Source organism: Serinus canaria, chromosome 5 (genome assembly GCF_022539315.1).
Source record: "Serinus canaria isolate serCan28SL12 chromosome 5, serCan2020, whole genome shotgun sequence".
Lineage (NCBI taxonomy): Eukaryota > Metazoa > Chordata > Aves > Passeriformes > Fringillidae > Serinus > Serinus canaria.
Genome location: NC_066319.1, coordinates 59,694,124 through 59,713,274, shown reverse-complemented (window position 1 = coordinate 59,713,274; position 19,151 = coordinate 59,694,124). Strand labels below are relative to the sequence as shown.

General features: G+C 45.1%; 2 protein-coding genes and 1 long non-coding RNA gene across 3 annotated transcripts in view; 2 read left to right on the top strand and 1 right to left on the bottom strand.

Moving 5' to 3' along the window:
• PSMC6 (proteasome 26S subunit, ATPase 6) overlaps positions 1–716 on the top strand; it is a 10,276-nt gene extending 9,560 nt beyond the window's left edge. Inside the window, exon 14 of the mRNA XM_050975697.1 lies at positions 219–716. Within this exon, the coding sequence (XP_050831654.1) occupies positions 219–337 (119 nt within the window). The 3' untranslated portion in view covers positions 338–716. The remainder of the gene's footprint in view (positions 1–218) is intronic.
• LOC108961210 (uncharacterized) lies at positions 232–7,472 on the bottom strand. The gene is made up of 3 exons (XR_001989384.3): positions 4,040–7,472; positions 1,751–1,846; positions 232–329 (listed from the first exon to the last, which is right to left on the bottom strand). It is a non-coding gene; the product is annotated as an uncharacterized LOC108961210 (long non-coding RNA).
• STYX (serine/threonine/tyrosine interacting protein) lies at positions 3,238–19,151 on the top strand. The gene is made up of 11 exons (XM_050975698.1): positions 3,238–3,454; positions 13,540–13,572; positions 14,388–14,441; positions 15,350–15,447; positions 15,840–15,900; positions 16,643–16,679; positions 17,152–17,191; positions 17,272–17,322; positions 17,793–17,865; positions 18,353–18,446; positions 18,619–19,151. The coding sequence occupies exons 1-11, from the start codon at positions 3,398–3,400 to the stop codon at positions 18,690–18,692; spliced, it is 672 nt and encodes a 223-aa protein (XP_050831655.1). The 5' UTR covers positions 3,238–3,397; the 3' UTR covers positions 18,693–19,151.

The following is a 19,151-nucleotide window of genomic DNA, read 5'->3' as shown; positions in this document are numbered from 1 at the left end:
TGCACGGGCAGGCTGAGTAACACAGTCAATGCACACTCAGAGTTTAAACAAGTTTTCTTTATAGCACTCCCTTAGTTCAGAAAGGTGAATTCCCTCCTCTTCCCAACATCCAAGACATGGGAAGGTCATCTAGATAGTGTAACCTGGATCAGTTTTCATTTGAATTTGAGTGAAACTTCATGTTGTGTCTCTTCACACTGTTCAATCCTCCCTCCCAGGGATGTTTGCGATCCGTGCTGATCATGACTTCGTAGTTCAGGAAGATTTCATGAAAGCTGTCAGGAAAGTGGCTGATTCCAAGAAGCTGGAGTCCAAGCTTGACTACAAACCTGTGTAAATTAACCATAGAATTTGTGATTGATTGTACACATCCTACTGGGTTAATGCATAAAAAAAAGGAGAGAAATAATGTACCTCTTGATTATCATTGTAAGGTGTTTGTGTAGCATGTAGCTAGTAATTTTGGGAATGCTAGTTGCAAGTTGGCTACAGGAGTGTGTTTTCTGTACAATTCTGAAATGCAATGTTCATTACAGCCCAGGCTCAGTAAAAATGTGTGGAGATGTGTTGTTCTCTTAGCAATTATGGTGGGAATTTATAAATGTGCCTGAAGGGATTCACAAACAGAAGAAAGTCAGTTCATTTCTTGACTTTTTGTATATCAGTAAATCTCCTTTCCCCAAACAGTTTATGAATAAAACCTGTTCAAATCTGTTTATCCTGGTGGATTTTGTGTGTAGCTCTCACAAAGAGGTGAATTTTGTGTCTTCTGAGTTGGAGGAGCAACTTTTCTCTGGTGTAAGGATTGGAGTCCTGTGCCTGCTATACCAGAGGCAGCCTGACCCTTGGAGAGAGAAGAAACTGGTGGGGTCTGGACAAAAATCCTTTCCATGAAGGAATTTTCCCTAATATTCAATCTAAACCTCCCCTGGCCCAGCCTGAGGCCGTTCCCTCTGCTCCTGTCCCTGTTCCCTGGAGCACAGCCCGACCCCCCCGGCTGTCCCCTCCTGGCAGGAGCTGGGCAGAGCCACAAGGTCCCCCGAGCCTCCTTTGCTCCAGGCTGAGCCCCTTCCCAGCTCCCTCAGGAATTCTCCAACCCCTTCCCAGCTCCCTCAGCCTCTCCTGGGGCTCTGTTCCCTTCTCTGGACACTCTCCAGCCCCTCAGTGTTTCTTGTCATGAGGGGCCCAGAGCTGTCCCCAGGCTGGAGGTGTCTCAGCAGTGCCAGCACAGGGGACAGGCACTGCCCTGCTCCTGTGGCCACTCTGTGCCTGGTACCAGCCAGGTGCCTTTGGCCTCTTTGCCCACCTGCGCTCACTCATTTGCTGCTGAATTCTGGAAATAGGATTTACCTGAGCTGGGGTTTATTTATTGCAATAAGTAAACAAGGTGGTGGTGGTGGTTTTAAGGGCATCTGCTTTATTTTTATTTTCCAAGCAGTTCCACCCTGAGGGGTGCACACAGACCCACTGCACTGTGAAGCTCACCTGAATGTTGGACTGGAGCAGCAATGCACTAAATTGCACTTCTGGCTACTTCTAATTATCCTAATTGGATTACTCTGGGCCTGCTCAGCTGACAGGCAAGTACATTAGATTAGCTCTTGACTTCCCAGGAAACAAACAGCATCTCCCTGGCAATTTTAACAGCTGTAGTTTTATTTCCTTTCCCATCACAGCTCAAACAGATGGTGTAGAACAGTTAAAACAGGACAGGCAACAATATTTCCTTGTTTATATGGCTGTTACAAACCTTTGTCCCTGTCGTGGCTGTGTCAGGAGTGTAAAGATGCAAATCTCAGGTTTAGCATTAACAGCCTTTTGAGTCTAGCTCGTACAGCCCATGTGCCTGGAACAATGAGAACATGAAATCAAAGTCCATTTCTGGGCAGAACAGTGATGTAAACAGCGAGCTGAGCCTCTGGCTGAGGGAATGGCTGCTGAAAGGTGATTGTTGAAGCTTTCTCCAAGTTTTATTTATTAAAACAGCAGAAAGGTGCACTGGAAATAAAAATTGAGACTCTAAAATTCCGGTGCTAGTATTTCCAAAAGGACACTTCCAATTTTATTTAAGCAACCAACCCATTGAGTTTGCTTACTTTGACTAAGATTCCCTCAGAAATTCCACTGACACCAGTGTAGAATTTTGGTTCACTGAAAAGCAAAGGAATGAAAAACTGCAGTTAAAAGTGAAATCTCATAGAATCATAAAATGGTTTGTTTTGGAAGGGAGCTTAGGGACCATCCCATTCCAACTCCCTGCCATGGCAGAGACACCTTCCACTATCCCAGGCTGCTCCAAGCCCTGTCCAACCTGGCTTTGGACACTTCCAGGGATGCAGGGGCAGCCACAGCTTCTCTGGGCACCCTGTGCCAGGGCCTCCCCACCCTCACATCAGGAATTCCCAGTTCCCAATCTCCCATCCATCCCTGCCCTCTGGCACTGGGAGCCATTCCCTGGGTCCTGTCCCTCCTTCCCTTGTCCCAAGTCCCTCTGCAGCTCTCCTGGGGTTCTCAGAGCATGGGACCTCAAAAAGCAGAAAAACAGGTTCTTGCCCCAACACTGAGGTGTCTGAGGACATCATTTACACGAGGAGGAGTGTAAATGATGTCCTGGAGATTCCAGAGTCATTTAGGTGGGAAAAGAGCTCTGGGATCATCGAGTCCCATCCGTGACCGATCCCCAGCTCATCCCCAGCCCAGAGCACCGAGGCCACTGAGGCGTTCCATGGACACCTCCAGGGATGGGCACTCCAAACCTCCCTGGGCCGTGCAGAGATGACCCTCTTGGCGTTGCCGGCTAAAACATGAGGCAGCAGCGTCATTCCCATGGGCGATGGAGCCAAGATGGAAGCGGACGTGTGAGGAGAAGGAGCACTCGGCAATGTCAGGGGACGGCGACAGGGAGCGTCAATGGCCGCGCCATGCCGTGAGGCGCTCCGAGCCGGGCCCTGGTCACTGCTAACAGGCGAAGCGCCCATTACTGAAACTTTGGGGTGAATTACACCGAATTTAGGGCTTGCGAGGAGGTGCATTAAACGAACGGCGGCGGCAACAGCTACCCGTGAGGGGAGGGCAGAGCGCTGAGGGCGGAGCGGGGCGGGGGCCGGGGGAGCGGGGCCCGGGGGCGGGCGGGAGGCTGGGAGGAGGAGGGGGAGGGGGTGGAGGAAGAGGAGGGGGCGGAGGAAGAGGTGGGAAGAGGAGGAGGAGGAGGAGGGAAGAAGAGGCGGCAGCAGCAGCAGCAGCAGCATGGCGGCCGGGCGCGAGAGGCTGAGCGCGCCGCCGCCGCCTCCTCCTCCGCCGCCTCCATCTCCTGCCGCTCCCGAGCCGGAGCCCGCGGCCCCGCTGCCCAAATAGCCGCCCTGCCCCGGGTCCTGCCCCGCCCGGACAGCGCCCGGCCATGGAGCTCGCCAAACCGGCCTTCCCCGCGCTGCCGCAGGCCAAAGAGGACTCTGAGGTGAGCGGGAGCTCCGGTCCCGGCCCCCCGCACACGCCCGGCCCGCGGCCCCGCCGGGGCTTCCCCTCACAGCCCTGCCCGCCCTGCGGTGCCTCCCGCGCCCCTTCCCGCGGGATTCCCGCTGGGATCCATCGCAGGCCGCGGGTCCGTGTCCCGCCCTGTGATGGTGACACCCCCTGCGACCACCGGCCGCGTCTCCACTCCCCTGCTCGCTGCCGGGCTCTGCTCCCTCCATCGCCCTCGCAGACCCCCGGCCCTCCGGCATCTCCCCTCCCCGGTGCCTCCGGCCTGGAAGCCTCCCATTATCCCAGGTTGCTCCAAGCCCTGTCCAACATGGCCTTGAGCGCTTCCAGGCATGGGACAGCCACAGCTGCTCTGGGCAATCTCGCCACCCTCACATTCAAGGGACCGAGTCGTCCCCCCCCCCCCCCGCCCGCTTCACCTCCTTTGGCTTTTGCTCACCCACAGCGGCCCCTACTCTTTTCTATGCCCCCTTTCTGCGTTCAGCGTGTCACAGCCTGTCTCCCCCTGCCTTGTTAAGGCCCCCGGCCGTGTCCCGGTGTGAGCAGCCGCACAGGGAGTTACCTGCGGCTCCCCTCGGGGCTCTCGGTGCCCTTCGCTGCTCCCGGAGCCAGCCGGCGCTCGCTGGCTCCATCGGGGAGCTGTTCCACGGAGTTCCAGAGCCGGGACCTCTGCGGACGAGGACAGGTGGCAATGTGTGCTCGGGCTGAGCTGTGCGGTGTCACAGGAACCGCGGCAGCGCGGTGTCTGATTTCTGAACTTGGCTGAACTCCCCGGCGCTGACCCTGGACGCTGGTGATTTGTTTTTGTGTGTCACAAACGTCCCCGAGTGTTTGTCGTCCCCCCCCCACCTTTGGTGGCCTCAAATATTTAATGCGATATGTCACAACCTGCATGAGGGAAGCTGAGAGTGTCTGAGCTCTTCAGACGTCTGTAGATTGTCGCATTTCTAAACATCAGCATTTATTTCTATTTGAACAGCATTGCTCAATGCTATTATGGTGGTAAATTACCTGAAATATGGGAGTGACTCTTTTTGTTCTGTTTTTGTTGTCAGGATTTAATACTCCTCATCACTTCAGAGCTCTGGAGGTGTTACAAGTCGTGTAGTTGTTCTCACAAAGTTGTAATCACTTTGTATCTCAGCACAAATCATCTGCCACCCTGTGAGGTTTATAATTTGTTTGTTTTTAAATATATTTTCTTTCTGGAGAAACCAATCGTGTTATCCAAGGTTTTGTTAACTAAATCAGCCTGGGTGGCTTTTCATCTAAAATGGCTAAAGAGGAATGTGGGGTTAAAATAAAAATGAAACCAGAGCTCAGTGCCAGTCTAACAACTCTTAACTGATGAAAACTGAGATTGTAATACAGTGTCTTTCAGAGTAGCTTTTACTTTTGTCTTTCTTCATGGGCTGTCTGTAAATAATATAATTTTTAGTGTGTTAGGACTTGACATAGGGGGGTTTTTGAAGAATGGATTCTAAAAACTGTAAGAGTTTCTTTTCAATATGCTGCATTTGTGTCTGACTTGATCTAAATACAAGATCAAGTAAACAAATTCTGAGCTCTGATAGAAGATAATAAACAGTTGGAGCATATGGGGGAAACAGGAGAGTGAAAGCCAGTGGTGAGTGTCAGAGTTCTTGTGGAGGTAACTTAAGCCCAGTCCTTAACACAGTGCTTTGGAAAAGTGAACTGAGGAAACTAAAATCATCCTGCTCACAAAATGTGGGTTTTCCTGGAAAGCAGAAGATGCTCATGTGCATTCCAGTGAGGAGGCTCTTTAATGAGCAGTAATCCCTAACATTTTGGGAAGTTGGTGATGGATGGTTTAATGCTGGCTTGGCAGATTTGATTTCAAGTGCTCTCCCTCCAAGGGAGAAGGGAGAGCTTGGGGTATCCCTGGCTGACTTCCTGCTGCTCAAAAGTGCAGCTTTGTCACTGCTTTAACTCGCTTCAATGCCACCCCCAGCTCCCTTCTCTGAGCTGACACTCCTAACCATGTCACAGCTTTGATAATCATAATAATAATTAAAAATAGAGCCAAATCACTTGCTGCACAGCATCCCATTCCTTCCTGGCACAAGGAGAAGTGTTGAGGGGAGAGAGCAGCCTGGATTGACTGGGGCAGGCTGCAGGGATGGCCTCTGATAAATAGGTCACTTTTCCAGCCTGGATGTTGTTTGTCCTGTCCCTAATCCATAGTGTGGTGTTTGGGATTGCTGGATTTCTAAACCTCTTGGCTCTTGATACTTTTGGGAGCTTGGGAAATGCCAGAAAACCTGGAACTCATCATTCTGGCAAAGCTTTCCTGAGAATGTCTGTGAACTGTGTGTTCTTTTACAGACTGGTGATGGTGAATATCTCAGTTTTATGAGTAATAGTGATTATATGTGATGTGGAACCATTTCTAAACTTTGATTATTTTTTTCTCCTAAAATCAGCACCTTTTCCAAGGTCAGGTCTCAAACTTTCTTAAATTTGAGAAGTTCTGTGTTACATGTTTATACTGAGAGGAAAAAATAGGAAAAAATATGGCTGAAAAGCCATTTAAAAGGGTCAGGTTAGTAACAACCAGTACATGTTGGTTTATTAGTACTTCTGGAAAGAAGGTCAGTAAGGACTGGAATAATTGAAGGAATTTAATAGAAATTATTTTCCCATTAAATTTTAAACAAAACAAAAAAAAAAGGGATTAGGATACATATAATGAGAACACAGCAACAATTGCCAGTTTATTTCTTTGTTAAAACATATTTGCTTGTAGTCAGGCTGAGCAAACCAAGTATTCATTATATACTTAGAATTTTTTTGAAGACTCTCCATGGGTTTTGTAATTAAATTAGCAGCATATTGACTAAGCAGACATATTTGCCTTTTTATTATGCATAAAAGCTGAGTTCTTTTTTAGCACATAGAGTTTTTCTAAAAAAGAAATTTACATTTTTGACAGCTATATTTAGTCTGAAATGCTAATGTATTTCTGACTGCTTTTTAAACTATGAAGTGATGCAGCCCATCTAAAGGTGGAACAAATCTATTAAACTTCTTTTCACTCTCACTTTTGATAGGCAACACAAATAAACCCCTTAAAACACAGCTTTTCCCCTCCTCTGCAGACTCTTTAAAATAAGTAGGAAGCCTGTATCATTAGAATTATTTTACCTGCCCACATAATAGAGCCCAAAAAAATGGAGAACAAATGCTGTGTTGTGCTGGGAGATGTAAATCAGGTGACAGATTTTGATCACAACTCAGTGGGATACTATCAGAGTGCTTTGCATAAATCAGAGCAGTGCTCTGTGGCAGCTGGAGTGGAGCAGTCTCTCAGTCCTGATTAATTTGTGCCTCCCATCCAGGGGAGGCCTGGTGGGATCCACACAGGCACAGTGGAGCAGTTTGTAAAATTTGGGAGTTAAGGCATGTTTGGGGTGTTTTAGCTGAATGGGGATTATCTCAGTATAGCCCAACTCAGGAATAAAGGAGGGGCATGAAAAGGCCATTCCTGCAGCATTAGGAACAATTCTGATAATCTGTGAGTGTGGCACTCCAAGTGCCTAACTCTGACCCTCTGTGCTTCCTGTCAGCTGAAGGATTCTGCCTCCTGCTTTATTTGCAATTCTATTGGAAAAAAATTTACGTGATGGAAGTTATCAGAGCTGCTGATCCTGTGTACTGATGGTATTTGATGAAGTGTCTTTAGGACCAATGTTAGAGAATGGGATAAATAGGAATTTTGTTTCTACCTTTCCTTTAGTTTCACCTTTTATTCTTTTCTGTGGCTTGTGTTTCTCTCTGCTAAAATAGCATTTATTTCCTTGTCTTCCCTCCTTCCCTCCTTCCCTCCTTCCCTCCTTCCCTCCTTCCCTCCTTCCCTCCTTCCCTCCTTCCCTCCTTCCCTCCTTCCCTCCTTCCCTCCTTCCCTCCTTCCCTCCTTCCCTCCTTCCCTCCTTCCCTCCTTCCCTCCTTCCCTCCTTCCCTCCTTCCCTCCTTCCCTTCCCTCCTTCCTCCTTCCCCTTCCCTCCTTCCCTCCTTCCCTCCTTCCCTCCTCTTCCCTCCTTCCCTCCTCCCTCCTTCCCTCCTTCCCTCCTTCCCTCCTTCCCTCCTTCCCTCCTTCCCTCCTTCCCTCCCCTTCCCTCCTTCCCTCCTTCGTCCCTCCTTCCCTCCTTCCCTCCTCCCTCCTTCCCTCCTTTCCCTCCTTCCCTCCTTCCCTCCTGTCCGCCCTCCTTCCCTCCTTCCCTCCTTCCCTCCTCCCGCCTTCCCTCCTTCCCTCCTTCCCTCCTTCCCTCCTTCCCGCCTTCCCTCCTTCCCGCCTCCCTCCTTCCCTCTCTCCCTCCTTCCCTCCTTCCCTCCTTCCCTCCTTCCCTCCTTCCCTCCTTCCCTCCTTCCCTCCTTCCCTCCTTCCCTCCTTCCCTCCTTCCCTCCTGCCCTCCTTCCCTCCTTCCCTCCTCCCTCCTTCCCTCCTTCCCTCCTTCCCTCCTCCCTCCTTCCCTCCGTTCCCTCCTTCCCTCCTTCCCTCCTTCCCTCCTTCCCTCCTTCCCTCCTTCCCTCCTTCCCTCCTTCCCTCCTTCCCCTCCTTCCCTCCTTCCCCTCCCTTCCCTCCTTCCCTCCTTCCCTCCTTCCTCCTTCCTCCTCCCTCTCCCTCCTTCCCTCCTTCCCTCCTTCCCTCCTTCCCTCCTTCCCTCCTCCCTCCTCCCTCCTTCCCTCCTTCCCTCCTTCCTCCTTCCCTCCTTCCCTCCTTCCCTCCTCCCTCCTTCCCTCCTTCCCTCCCTCCTTCCCTCCTTCCCTCCTTCCCTCCTTCCCTCCTTCCCTCCTTCCCTCCTTCCCTCCTTCCCTCCAAAGGCCATTCCTGCAGCATTAGGAACAATTCTGATAATCTGTGAGTGTGGCACTCCAAGTGCCTAACTCTGACCCTCTGTGCTTCCTGTCAGCTGAAGGATTCTGCCTCCTGCTTTATTTGCAATTCTATTGGAAAAAAATTTACATGATGGAAGTTATCAGAGCTGCTGATCCTGTGTACTGATGGTATTTGATGAAGTGCCTTTAGGACCAATGTTAGAGAATGGGATAAATAGGAATTTTGTTTCTACCTTTCCTTAGTTTCACCTTTTATTCTTTTCTGTGGCTTGTGTTTCTCTCTGCTAAAATAGCATTATTTCCTTGTCTTCCGCTTCCCTCCTTCCCTCTTCCCTCCTCCTCTTCCCTCCTTCCCTCCGTCCCTCCTTCGCCTCCTCCACTCCTTCCCTCCTTCCCTCCTTCCCTCCTGCCTCCTTCCCTCCTTCCTCCTTCCTCCTTCCCTCCTTCCCTCCTTCCCCTCCTTCCCTCCTTCCCTCCTTCCCTCCTTCCCTCCTTCCCTCCTTCCCTCCTTCCCTCCTTCCCTCCTTCCCTCCTTCCCTCCTTCCCTCCTTCCCTTCTCCACCTTCTTGCTTTTGTATTCCTTTGTATTTTTAAAACCAAAAATGTCTCTGGTGGGGCCTTCCCATTATCTGAGAGCTCTTGACAAACAGAATTCCCAGTAAATCTGCTTCCATCCCTGCTCAGTGAGGTGGCCTTGGGATGGAGCAGCTGTGCAAGGGTGGCAATGTCGCCTCACCCTTTCTGCTGCCCCTTTCTCCAGCCCTCAGCCACTTTTGGGATAGCAGCACTGTGCAAACATTCCTCGAGCTCTGCTCATGGCAGTGCCATGCTCACACCTTCAGGGAATGGAAGGATTTGGTTTAATTCTGTGTATTTTATAGACTTGCACCAGGATTTCTGCCTAGGAAAATATATATATAATTGAGCCTGCACTGGTCAGGTAGTTGCACTAAATGATTATTGTAGGTTCCTTCCAATTTAAATAATTCTATTTGTACAATAACCCTTATATTTTTAATAGAAGTGTCCAAGAACACGAAGCCTGACTGAAACTGAAGACACAACCTTTCACTTCATTCCTGTTTGTAGCTAATTTTGAGGCTCTTAAGTACCACGTTTCACAGTGATAGATGTGACAGGTTTCAGTGATACTCAAATATTTTCCTTTTCAGTACCTCATTTAGTTTGTCTCCTTTCTTATTAAAAAATGGGAAGTGAGTGTGCTCTGCTACTGCTTTATTATTTCGGGATTTCTTCTGCAGTTGTTCCATTTTACAAATACTGATTGAGATTTTTGTTCTTTGATGATAACATCCCTCTCCTCCACTTTGCCGGGCCATGTAAAATAATGTATAAAATGCTTTCAAACCCAAGGTGTGATCTCATTTCGTCGTGTGAATGACCCTTAAAGCTGCCTGGGAATGAAAGCCGTTGTGTCGAGGTTATTGTTGTGGGATCAGGACCCAGCCCCAGTCCAAGCTGCAGCCTGGGCAGGGGGATGATGCTGCTGCTGGCAGTTGATGCAGTCCTGCCCTCTGTATATATAACACAGGCTGAAATTTGAATTCTGACATAAAACAGCCAGGCTGTAATTTGAATTTCCGGGGCAGTATTAAAGGCAGAGCCAGGAGCTCACTTGGCCAGAGCAGATGCAGGAGCTGGAGCAGGTCAGAGCCCCTGGCTGTGCTGCTGTAACAGTTTCTGCTGCTCCAGCTTCAGAACTTTTGGAAGAACCTTGTAGCAGGTTTGGAGGAGAGGCTTGGAGTGTTACAGGGAAACAGCTTCAGGCAAGAGGAGTCTGAGAGCCCTGGGTTTCTGAGGTGCACAATCCATCATGCAGGAGTCCTGCTGGGCTGGATTGTGATGGGGAAAGAAATCTGTGTGGAGAGGGAAATGACGTTATAAATCAACAACAAAAACTGTCTGGGAGTTGGGAAAGGGTTGGACACCTGAAGTGGTCAGGGGGGTTTTACTGGGAGCTGTGTGCAGCTTTTCTGAAGGATTTGGGGTCTGGGAAGCAGGAGGAGTCATTGCAGGGGGTGGGTGGTGCTGAGCAGGTGAAAAGCAGCAGTGAAAATCAAGAAGAGACTTCCTGAGGTCACCTCCTCTAACTACTGATAGGATTTCTTTTCCTGGTGGTTTTTGCAGCATCTCTGAGAACTTCTCCCTTCACCTGGGCCAGCCTGTGCTTTGCAGGCTCTGCTGATTACAAGGCAGCAGGAGCTGAACCGTCCTAACTGGGCTTGCTTTTCAGCCAGAGCTGAGCTTTGACAAAGACTGGGGCTGTACCTTTTATGTGTGACAATCAGATGGGTCTGCAGACTTCAGCTGTCAGTGAGGGACCGGTTAAGCTGTGTCGCCTGCATCCATTTCACTGCATTCCTTCTGGAGAGGCAGATGCAGGTTGGCTGTTGTGTTTAAAAACCACTCTCTTTGCTTTGGTACAGACTCTCAACGTCAGGGCTGCTAAACTCATTTAAAAAATCCCAAGATAAATTTTTTAGATTAAGTCCTAGCCAAGGGCACTGTTACAAAAAAATTCCTCATCACTTTTTGCCATTAAACTGTTCTAAGGAAGAGCAGGTGTAGCTGAGGAAAATTCGGACAAAATAACCCAAATTTTTGGCAGAGTTAACATTTACTGGATACCGAGAGGCTCTTTGTAGTGTGGACAAGAATTACCTATTAATTCATAGCTTCCATTTATTTCAGCTGCAGATTGGATGGGGAAGGGAGGGCTTTGGAATGTGCTTTATTCCCCTTTCTCCTGGAGATCTGTAATTTTTAAAACTTTGGAATTCTAGGGATTATTTTTTTCCACTCCATCTCTTTGGTGTCTTGCAAGTATTGATGAGTGAGACTTCCAGTGAGTTGTCACTTGTTCTGGAGAGCCTCCCAAATCCTTGGCAGCAAGGAATGCTGTTCTTCCCTCCACCTCTGGCATCACCCTTTGTTTTCTTAGCAAAATTCTTGCATCTGATCTGATCAAAAGAGAAACTTTCCGTTGCTTTTTATCTGCTTGGTGCTGCAGACAGTGTGGAAAACCTGGCTGATGAATGAATTCCTTAAAATGGAACCTGTGCTTGGCTTCAGTCTCCATTAATAGATTGGGTTTTTTACATAACTTTGCATAACATTTGAATAATCTGGCATTGTTGGTTTTGAAAGCCTTGAAAGGCTGTCAGCAGTCACCAAAATCATTCTTTCAGTAGTTTGGGTACTTGTCTCAGGTTAAATGTTTTCCTTAAACACTCTCTTTCAGAGTTATTTTGCAGACTAAATCCCATTGGAAACTGTATTTTTTTGCTTCTTGTCGGGCAATAAAGACCAATGTCTGGGCCCTGTAGTGATTTTTTTTTTTTCTTGTTCAGAACATATGTGCTGTCTCCTGGGATTTGGTTCCCTTTGGACTTGCATTGCTCAATTCTTACCTATTTATTCTGCACACTTTACAGCTGTTGGAACTAAAAATTTCCTGCCTCTGTTGCTTTTGAAAGGAATATTTTCAATGTGCTGTTAAGCCAAAATTGTGATGGATTTGTGTTTTTATTGGGCTCCAGATTAAGATTGCTAAATTCTACAAACAGAGTCATAAACCTACTAAAGTGCTTGTATATTCCTGGAGTGCAGTTTAAGCTTTTCAGAGTTTATTGCTCTTAGGCTTGGTTTCAGACTTGGACAAACCTGGGGTTTTCTGGCCTTTTGAGGGGTGAATGATGCTTTTGTGTACAGAGCAAGCCAGCAGGGTTGTGCTGAACCCTCTGGGGTCCCCCTTCAAAGGATACAGTTCTGTAACTATCATCCTTTTGTCACAACATTTCTCCTTTCTGCTTCCAGGAGTTTATTATTCCAGCTGGAACATGCAGAAGTAATTTAGCTACTTGTGTGTCTTCAGCAAAGCCCATTTCAGTGCATTTTATTTCCCTGTTTGTGCTGCCACTTTAGCTGCTATCCAAAGGATTGTCTGGAGTGGCTTAGTGTTTGTTTGCTTGCTTTTCCAGAATAATTTTACTGATACTAAAATCCTTCTTAATTCCACTGCCAAGAGCTGGAAAATCCTCCCTGTGCACTGTGGGGGTGTCTGAGGGAAGCACAGGATTTTTATTGTGTTGGTAAAAGGAGGTTTAATGTGAATTTAATGCTACTGGGACAAGGGTAGGTGTTCAGGTGAACAGTGCTGCAATTTAAGGGATCCTCCCTGCTGTAATCCACACCTCCCTTCCCAGCTGGAATATTTGATGTTTAACTTCCCCATACTTCTGAGGACATCAGGGAAGTTTTTTCTTAACTGCTGCTGTGTGTGTGTGAATCAATCAACAGAGTTATGTAAATAAATGTATGCAGTCCATTGGATATATTTGAGTATTTTTTTTATTTTTTTTTTTACCTCCAGATGGTAACTGGGATCTCAGCTCCAACTCCTTCATGTGTGAGGGTCAAGGAATGAGTAAGAGCCTGTTAATAGAGGCCAGTGGGAGTTGTAGGAAGGAAAGACAGGAATAGTCTGTGCCTGAGCAGTTTCTGTTCAGCTGTGGCAGAGCTGCAGAGTGGAGCAGAGGATGGAAATGTTGATCCTGGTGTTTGGCCAGCTGGGAGTGGGGAATGGGAGCTGAGGGGTTAAATGCCCAGCAGGATCATGGGCAGGAGTGTTTTATTTACTGTGTGAGGAGTAAATAAAACTCCTCACCGTTTACTGTGGGGTGGAGACTCACTAGGGGCTTGCTGTGGTCATGGAGAGCACAAATTTCTGGGTTTGTTTGAGCTGAATGCTGAATATTCAGAGTGGATTAGGTGAGGCAGTGGGAGTCACCTGCTCTGCTTGTTATCTTCTGTTATTTCAGTGGCTGCAGGAATGCATCAGCCAAAGGAATTCCTTTGCTTCTCTTACCAGTACAAAATGTTCTAAAGCTTTTTTCCTTTCTCTTTTTTTCCCTCATCACTTCAGAGGGAAGTTTCTCAGCAGAAAGCTGAGGTGTGGATAAGCTGATAAGGATCTTTTCCAGCCTTAAGGATTTTTTGTAGAATACTTGAGGTTTCTTCACATTGACTTTCCAAATAGTTAATTGCACTTGGGTGGTGCTGGAAAGGTAGCAGGGAGCTTGTACAGAACTTGTGAATCTTTTCTATAAAATGCACATGCACATCTCTGCCTTAATGTTTTTCTCTTGTTATATATATAATACTTTTAATTTTAATTTTTTTAAGGATTGGACCTATCCCATGAGGAGAGAGATGCAGGTAGGACACTTTTATTTACTGTTTGAGGCAAAAAGCCCATGGTGCATTTAATGAGGAGAAAAAAGAGCTGGTATCAAAATCTTTACCTGTAAAATGTCAGGCAGCACCATGGGAAACAGAATGAATTAGTTAATTAAGGTGAGGATTTGCCAGCTTGGAATTACAGGTGTGTTTGCATCTCTGTGCAGGTACTAAAACAGAAATCCCCCACATATTACACTGTGGTCTTTCTGAATGTCTTTACATGATTACAAAAAATGTATCAGAGATTTGCTTTCTGCCTTAGCCTTAGAAGGGTTCTCCAGTGAGATGGACAATTAAAATTTTCCTACCGTGGTGTCAGTCAAACCTTTGCACAAGATAAGATCTACACACCTGCATGTCTTCATTGGTGGGGAGATAAATGGTTCAAAACTGATCTTTTCCCACTGCTAGGCCAAAGCTTGAGGAATTTCCATGTGTGTATCCCTTCTCATGAGAGCAATTTGGAATTAATTACAAGACAGGATAATAAACCAAGTTAAGAGTTCCCTTCCCTTGATCTGGGGCTGGGTGAGATGCAGGAATCAACCTGGAGCTTAATCCAAACCAACGGCTTTGTTCCTGGTCCAGAACAAGATCTCCAGCACCAAGATCATGTTTCTTTTATGCTGCCAAACCAATTTTTTTTGCCCCTTGTCCTGCTATAAATGACATTGATTACACATTTCAGTAATATGTAAATTATTTGTGCCCATGTTCTGAGGTAAATGAAATGTGTTATTTCAAATCATCTAGAGTTGGTATTAAATGTCTGTTCTTCTCCTGACTCCTAGGAAATCTTACCTGGGTTATTTTTAGGCCCATATTCTTCAGCTATGAAAAGCAAGGTATGATTTTCAGAATATTCTCTCCCAGGGAAGCTTTGCTGTGGTGATTTGATTTGTTACTGTGGAGATCTGCTCTGTGTATCTATAGAGGTGTAAATTTGGTTGCAGTTCTGCACTGGAACATGAAAAATGCCAGAGTGGAAGGAATATGTACTGCATTTTTGGGATGGTCTGAGCAATTTGTATTAAAATTGAGTCTTAAATATAATTTTTCTTAGAGAATTTAAGCTATTTGAGACACTTTACCAATTCCTGTTTCCTTTGCTGAAGTGTTGCAAGACCAGTCAGAACTGGGAACTCACACACAGACTTTAAAACAAGGAAAATTAAATTACAATAAAGTCAAGCTCTGCTCAGGCACAACTTGGCTCTGCAAGTTTGCCTCATGGTTTAAATGATCTTATTTTCATGGTCTGCTTCCAGCAAGAATCCAGTGCTGGCTGCAAATTCCTCTCTCATGTAGGGACTTGAAACTTCAGGCAAAGTGAAAGGTGGGGAGAGACAAACAACTTCATTGAATGCCTTCCTGTTTTGTCATTTTTGTCTTTTGGAAGAACAACATTTTTACACTCTGAATTCTAGAAAACCAGCTCAGATTTTCCTTGATAGAGCCCTGTTTTTATCTAAGTACAGCTTTTATTTTATTACTACTTCTATTTATATATAGAATATATAAATATTTGTATATTTATTTTATACATTTATTATCTACATTTGGCTATTCACTATTTATATATAAACATATAAAATAGATAATAATATGTATAATACAGTAATATATATTACTAGTCTATTTATTTCAGCTTTTCTTTATATTATTATTAATAATAATAATAATTTCTTTATCTATGGCTGTCTAATAGATGAATCTGTAATTTAAAAAAAGATCATTTTTTCTTTCTCCCCAGCTACCTATACTCCAGAAACATGGAATAACCCATGTAATATGCATACGGCAGAACATTGAAGCAAATTTTATTAAACCAAACTTCCAGCAGTTATTTAGGTGAGAAATGATCAAGATTCCTCTCTGTGTGTGTGTGTTCTTTCCAAATATTTTCACATTGTCAGAATGATTTGAAAAATGTGCTGAGGTGCAGAAAGAGTTGAAATGCAAACCATGAATTTTCTTCATCCTGAAGGAGCTGCAGATCAGATTTATCCATAGTTTGCAGTAACTGGTTTTGGTTTTCAGTGATTTCTTAGAGGGGAAATCTGTTGGGGGGTGTTGGAGGAGATCCCCCACTCCTTTCCTCACCAGGTTCTGGATTGAATTCCTGGAGTTTAGAGCAGGAATTAAAGGTGGTGCTGAATTCCTCCTGCAGGGGAGGGGTTGGAGCAGCTCCCAGGAGCAGCAGCTCTGTGGTGTTGTGAACTCACAGGAAATTTTCATTGCAGGTATTTAGTCTTGGATATTGCAGATAATCCAGTGGAGAATATAATCCGATTTTTCCCTATGGTGAGTAGATGGCTTGGGAAGGGAAATCCCCAGGAGTTTTCTGCACTAACAAATACCAGTGGCACATTTGGGATACTCAGCCTCAGGCACCTGGAACTGCTGCCAGCTCCTGACTTTGTTATTGACACCTTAATAAGTGTAATTAACTCCTTTTTACAAGTGTGGCAACAGGTGGAGTTGTAAGAGCTGCTTCTTGTCATGGTATCAAAAGAAAAAGAAATAAAAATTAAAAAACACAGGCCTCAAAACAGAGATTTGGTTGTGGGGGAATTCTGGGGCCCTTGACTTGGGGAAGAATTTTATTTTATCTCAAGAATATTTACATTTCTTGCATCAAATTCAAAATAATAGCTAAGTTTTACAGTGTCTTAAAACATGTTTGCTGCAGAGGAATTAAAAAGTAACTTGTAAATTAAACAGTGCCCATTATCGGAACAAACTCCTGGGTTTGAGCTGTGAGGTTTTATTTTTATTTTAGTCCAGTTTGCAACTGAGCAAAAGGATTTTGTTCCTTCTTCCACCAAAAAACCCAAAAGTGCCTTCAATGGTTTTGCAGTGACAATTTTAGGAATAGTTTAAAGTACAAAAGAAATACAAATGTCCAATTGAAGTGGGGCTTAAGTCTGCATAAAGGTGCATTATTGTCACTGATACAAAAATTACACCAAATTTAGGTGGTACTACTACTTGCACTAAAAATAATCTGAAAGTTTAAGTCTTGTATTTTTTTTTTTCTTTTCAGACTAAAGAATTTATTGATGGAAGTTTACAAAGTGGAGGTAAAATTAACTTTCCCCTCAAAACTAACTTTAGGGGTATGGATTAGAGACTCTTAAGAGCTTTTCTTAAAATTGTGGGGTTTATTATGCTTGATTTGAACTCTTAGACAAATTCAGAGCCAAGTGTTCTTTCCTTTGGCCTCTAACTGGAAAATCAACCTCTGGGGTTTGGGGTTTTTTTCCCATGAAACTCAGCTGAGTGCTGTCCATGAGGTTTCCTTGTCCCCTCTCAGATGCAGGACCTGAAATCTGCATTGTGGCCATTCTGTCACTCAGAATCCTCACAGGAACAGCAATCCCAGTGCAAAGGACAGAGTGCTGTCAGAAATTCAGGGTGAAAGAAGACACCACCTGTTTTGTTTGGGTGTGCCTTGCTGCTGCCTGGCTCTCCATAACAAGGGAAAACCACATTTCAAAGAACTTTATTCAGTTTATACAAATATGGTTAATTTGGGGTTTTTTTCCTTCTCAGGAAAAGTTCTTGTCCATGGGAATGCAGGGATTTCTAGAAGGTAGGAAATGATCCACCCTGATATTAATATTTTTAAACAACTGAAAGATATTTTTCTAACTTTTATATTTTTTTTCCCAGTGCTGCCTTAGTTATTGCATACATAATGGAAACATTTGGGGTGAAGTACAGGTAAGTTATTCAGGTTTTAATTCAGGTGGTGTGAGTGAATAATGATTTTGGAGGGAACAGAAACTCTTGTGTTTTCACTCAGTCTCAGTGCCTTACCTAAGGCTTTACCAGGAGCTGATTATTCCATTTGCCTTCACTGCAGTTGTGTTTACCCCCTTTTTTGAAAGAATCAGGCACCTGCTGCTCAGGGAATGAGGGCACCAGCCTCCATCCATGGGTGAAAGCTTGGGAGAGCCCCAGGGGCTGTTCTGAGCCTGTGCTGAACAGGAAAGTGAGCTGAGCACTGGGCTGGGCAGACAGAATTGTACAGCTGCTGCTGCTTCCTGCTTTGGCCAAGCAATTTCAGTTGTAAAACCAGTTCTGGGGAGAGTTTAGAGATACTGTAGTGCTGAAAAATTGATAATCTGAAGGAAGACTCAAACCACAGAGACTTCTATATATTTTTCACTGAAGTGTTTTCTTTTTTTAAGGGATGCATTTACTTATGTCCAAGAAAGAAGATTCTGTATTAATCCTAATGCTGGATTTGTCCATCAACTTCAGGTGATTTTTTTTTTTTAATTCTTGATCATAACTGAAAAGTCATTTAATGAATCATCTTCCTGCCAAATAGATATTTACACAAATATTCTTCAAAGAAATGTCAGGAGCTGGAGGAAAGCTTGGGAGGAAGATGAGTGGGCACCTCAGCTCCTGAGAGAGAGTTAAGCTTTGGACAAAGCAAATCCAGGAATGGAGGAGAACTAAAAATCCTGGTTTGTGCAGTGATTAAGAGGCTCTGAAATGTCTTGGTTGGTGCTGAAGGAGCTGCAAATGAAATGTTGTTTGGTCCTTAAAGCAATATCTTTAGTCATCCTTGAACTTTTTCCTCTGACTTCCTGATGGTTTTGTCATTCATGGCAAAGCAACAGAGAATTCTCCTCCTCCCAGATCTGTGCCTGAATATCAGATGCTCCCTGAATTTGCCCTGCTCATCCTTACAAAGCTTTATGCCAGAATAATTCCAATCCACATTTTTGGACCTTTCCAGGAATATGAAGCCATCTATCTAGCAAAATTAACCATCCAGATGATGTCACCTCTGCAGCTGGAGAGATCCCTCTCAGTCCCACCTGGCAGCACAGGTGAGAAGCTTTTCCTGCTGGATAGGGGTCTGAGGGGTTTTTCAAATCTTTAGCAGCAGAATCCTAAATTCTTGGGAAGGGCTTTTGGTGTGCAAGCTGAGTTTAAACTTCAGTGTGAAGTGTTTAAATGCCCTGGTTTGCCATGGCTGAAGTTCTCTCTTGCCTCCTGCAGGAAGTTTGAAGAGGATGCATGAGGAGGATGAAGATCTTGGCACCATGCAGGTGGCAGCAGCACAGAATGGCTGATGGCTGAGGACAAGCCCTGGTTGTAGTGAGAATTCCTGCCAAGAAAGGTGAAGAAAACTAGGGGAAAAAAAAAAACCCACACAAAAACCAGAATGAGAATTAATGCAAAACAATGAACACACATAGCTTCTTTTCAATTACATGTTGCTTTCAGATGTAAATCTGCCTCTGCAACACACTAAGCATCATTTTTAAGATGTTGGACTTCTTGAATGAATAGATGGCACTGATTGTTTTACTCCTTTTTTACACTTTACAGTTTTATTCTAAACCAAGATTTTTGGACTTGCAAAGAGGTATTATTGCAATAATGCACTTTTCATACTTGAAATTTCTTTATTTGTATGATATAAAGTTATTACTTTAAACAAAATGCAAGCGGGGGGGGATTTGTTTATAAAGTTATTTGTGTAATTTATAACAAGAGACTTTAGTAAAGAAAAAGTTTGCTAAAATTCA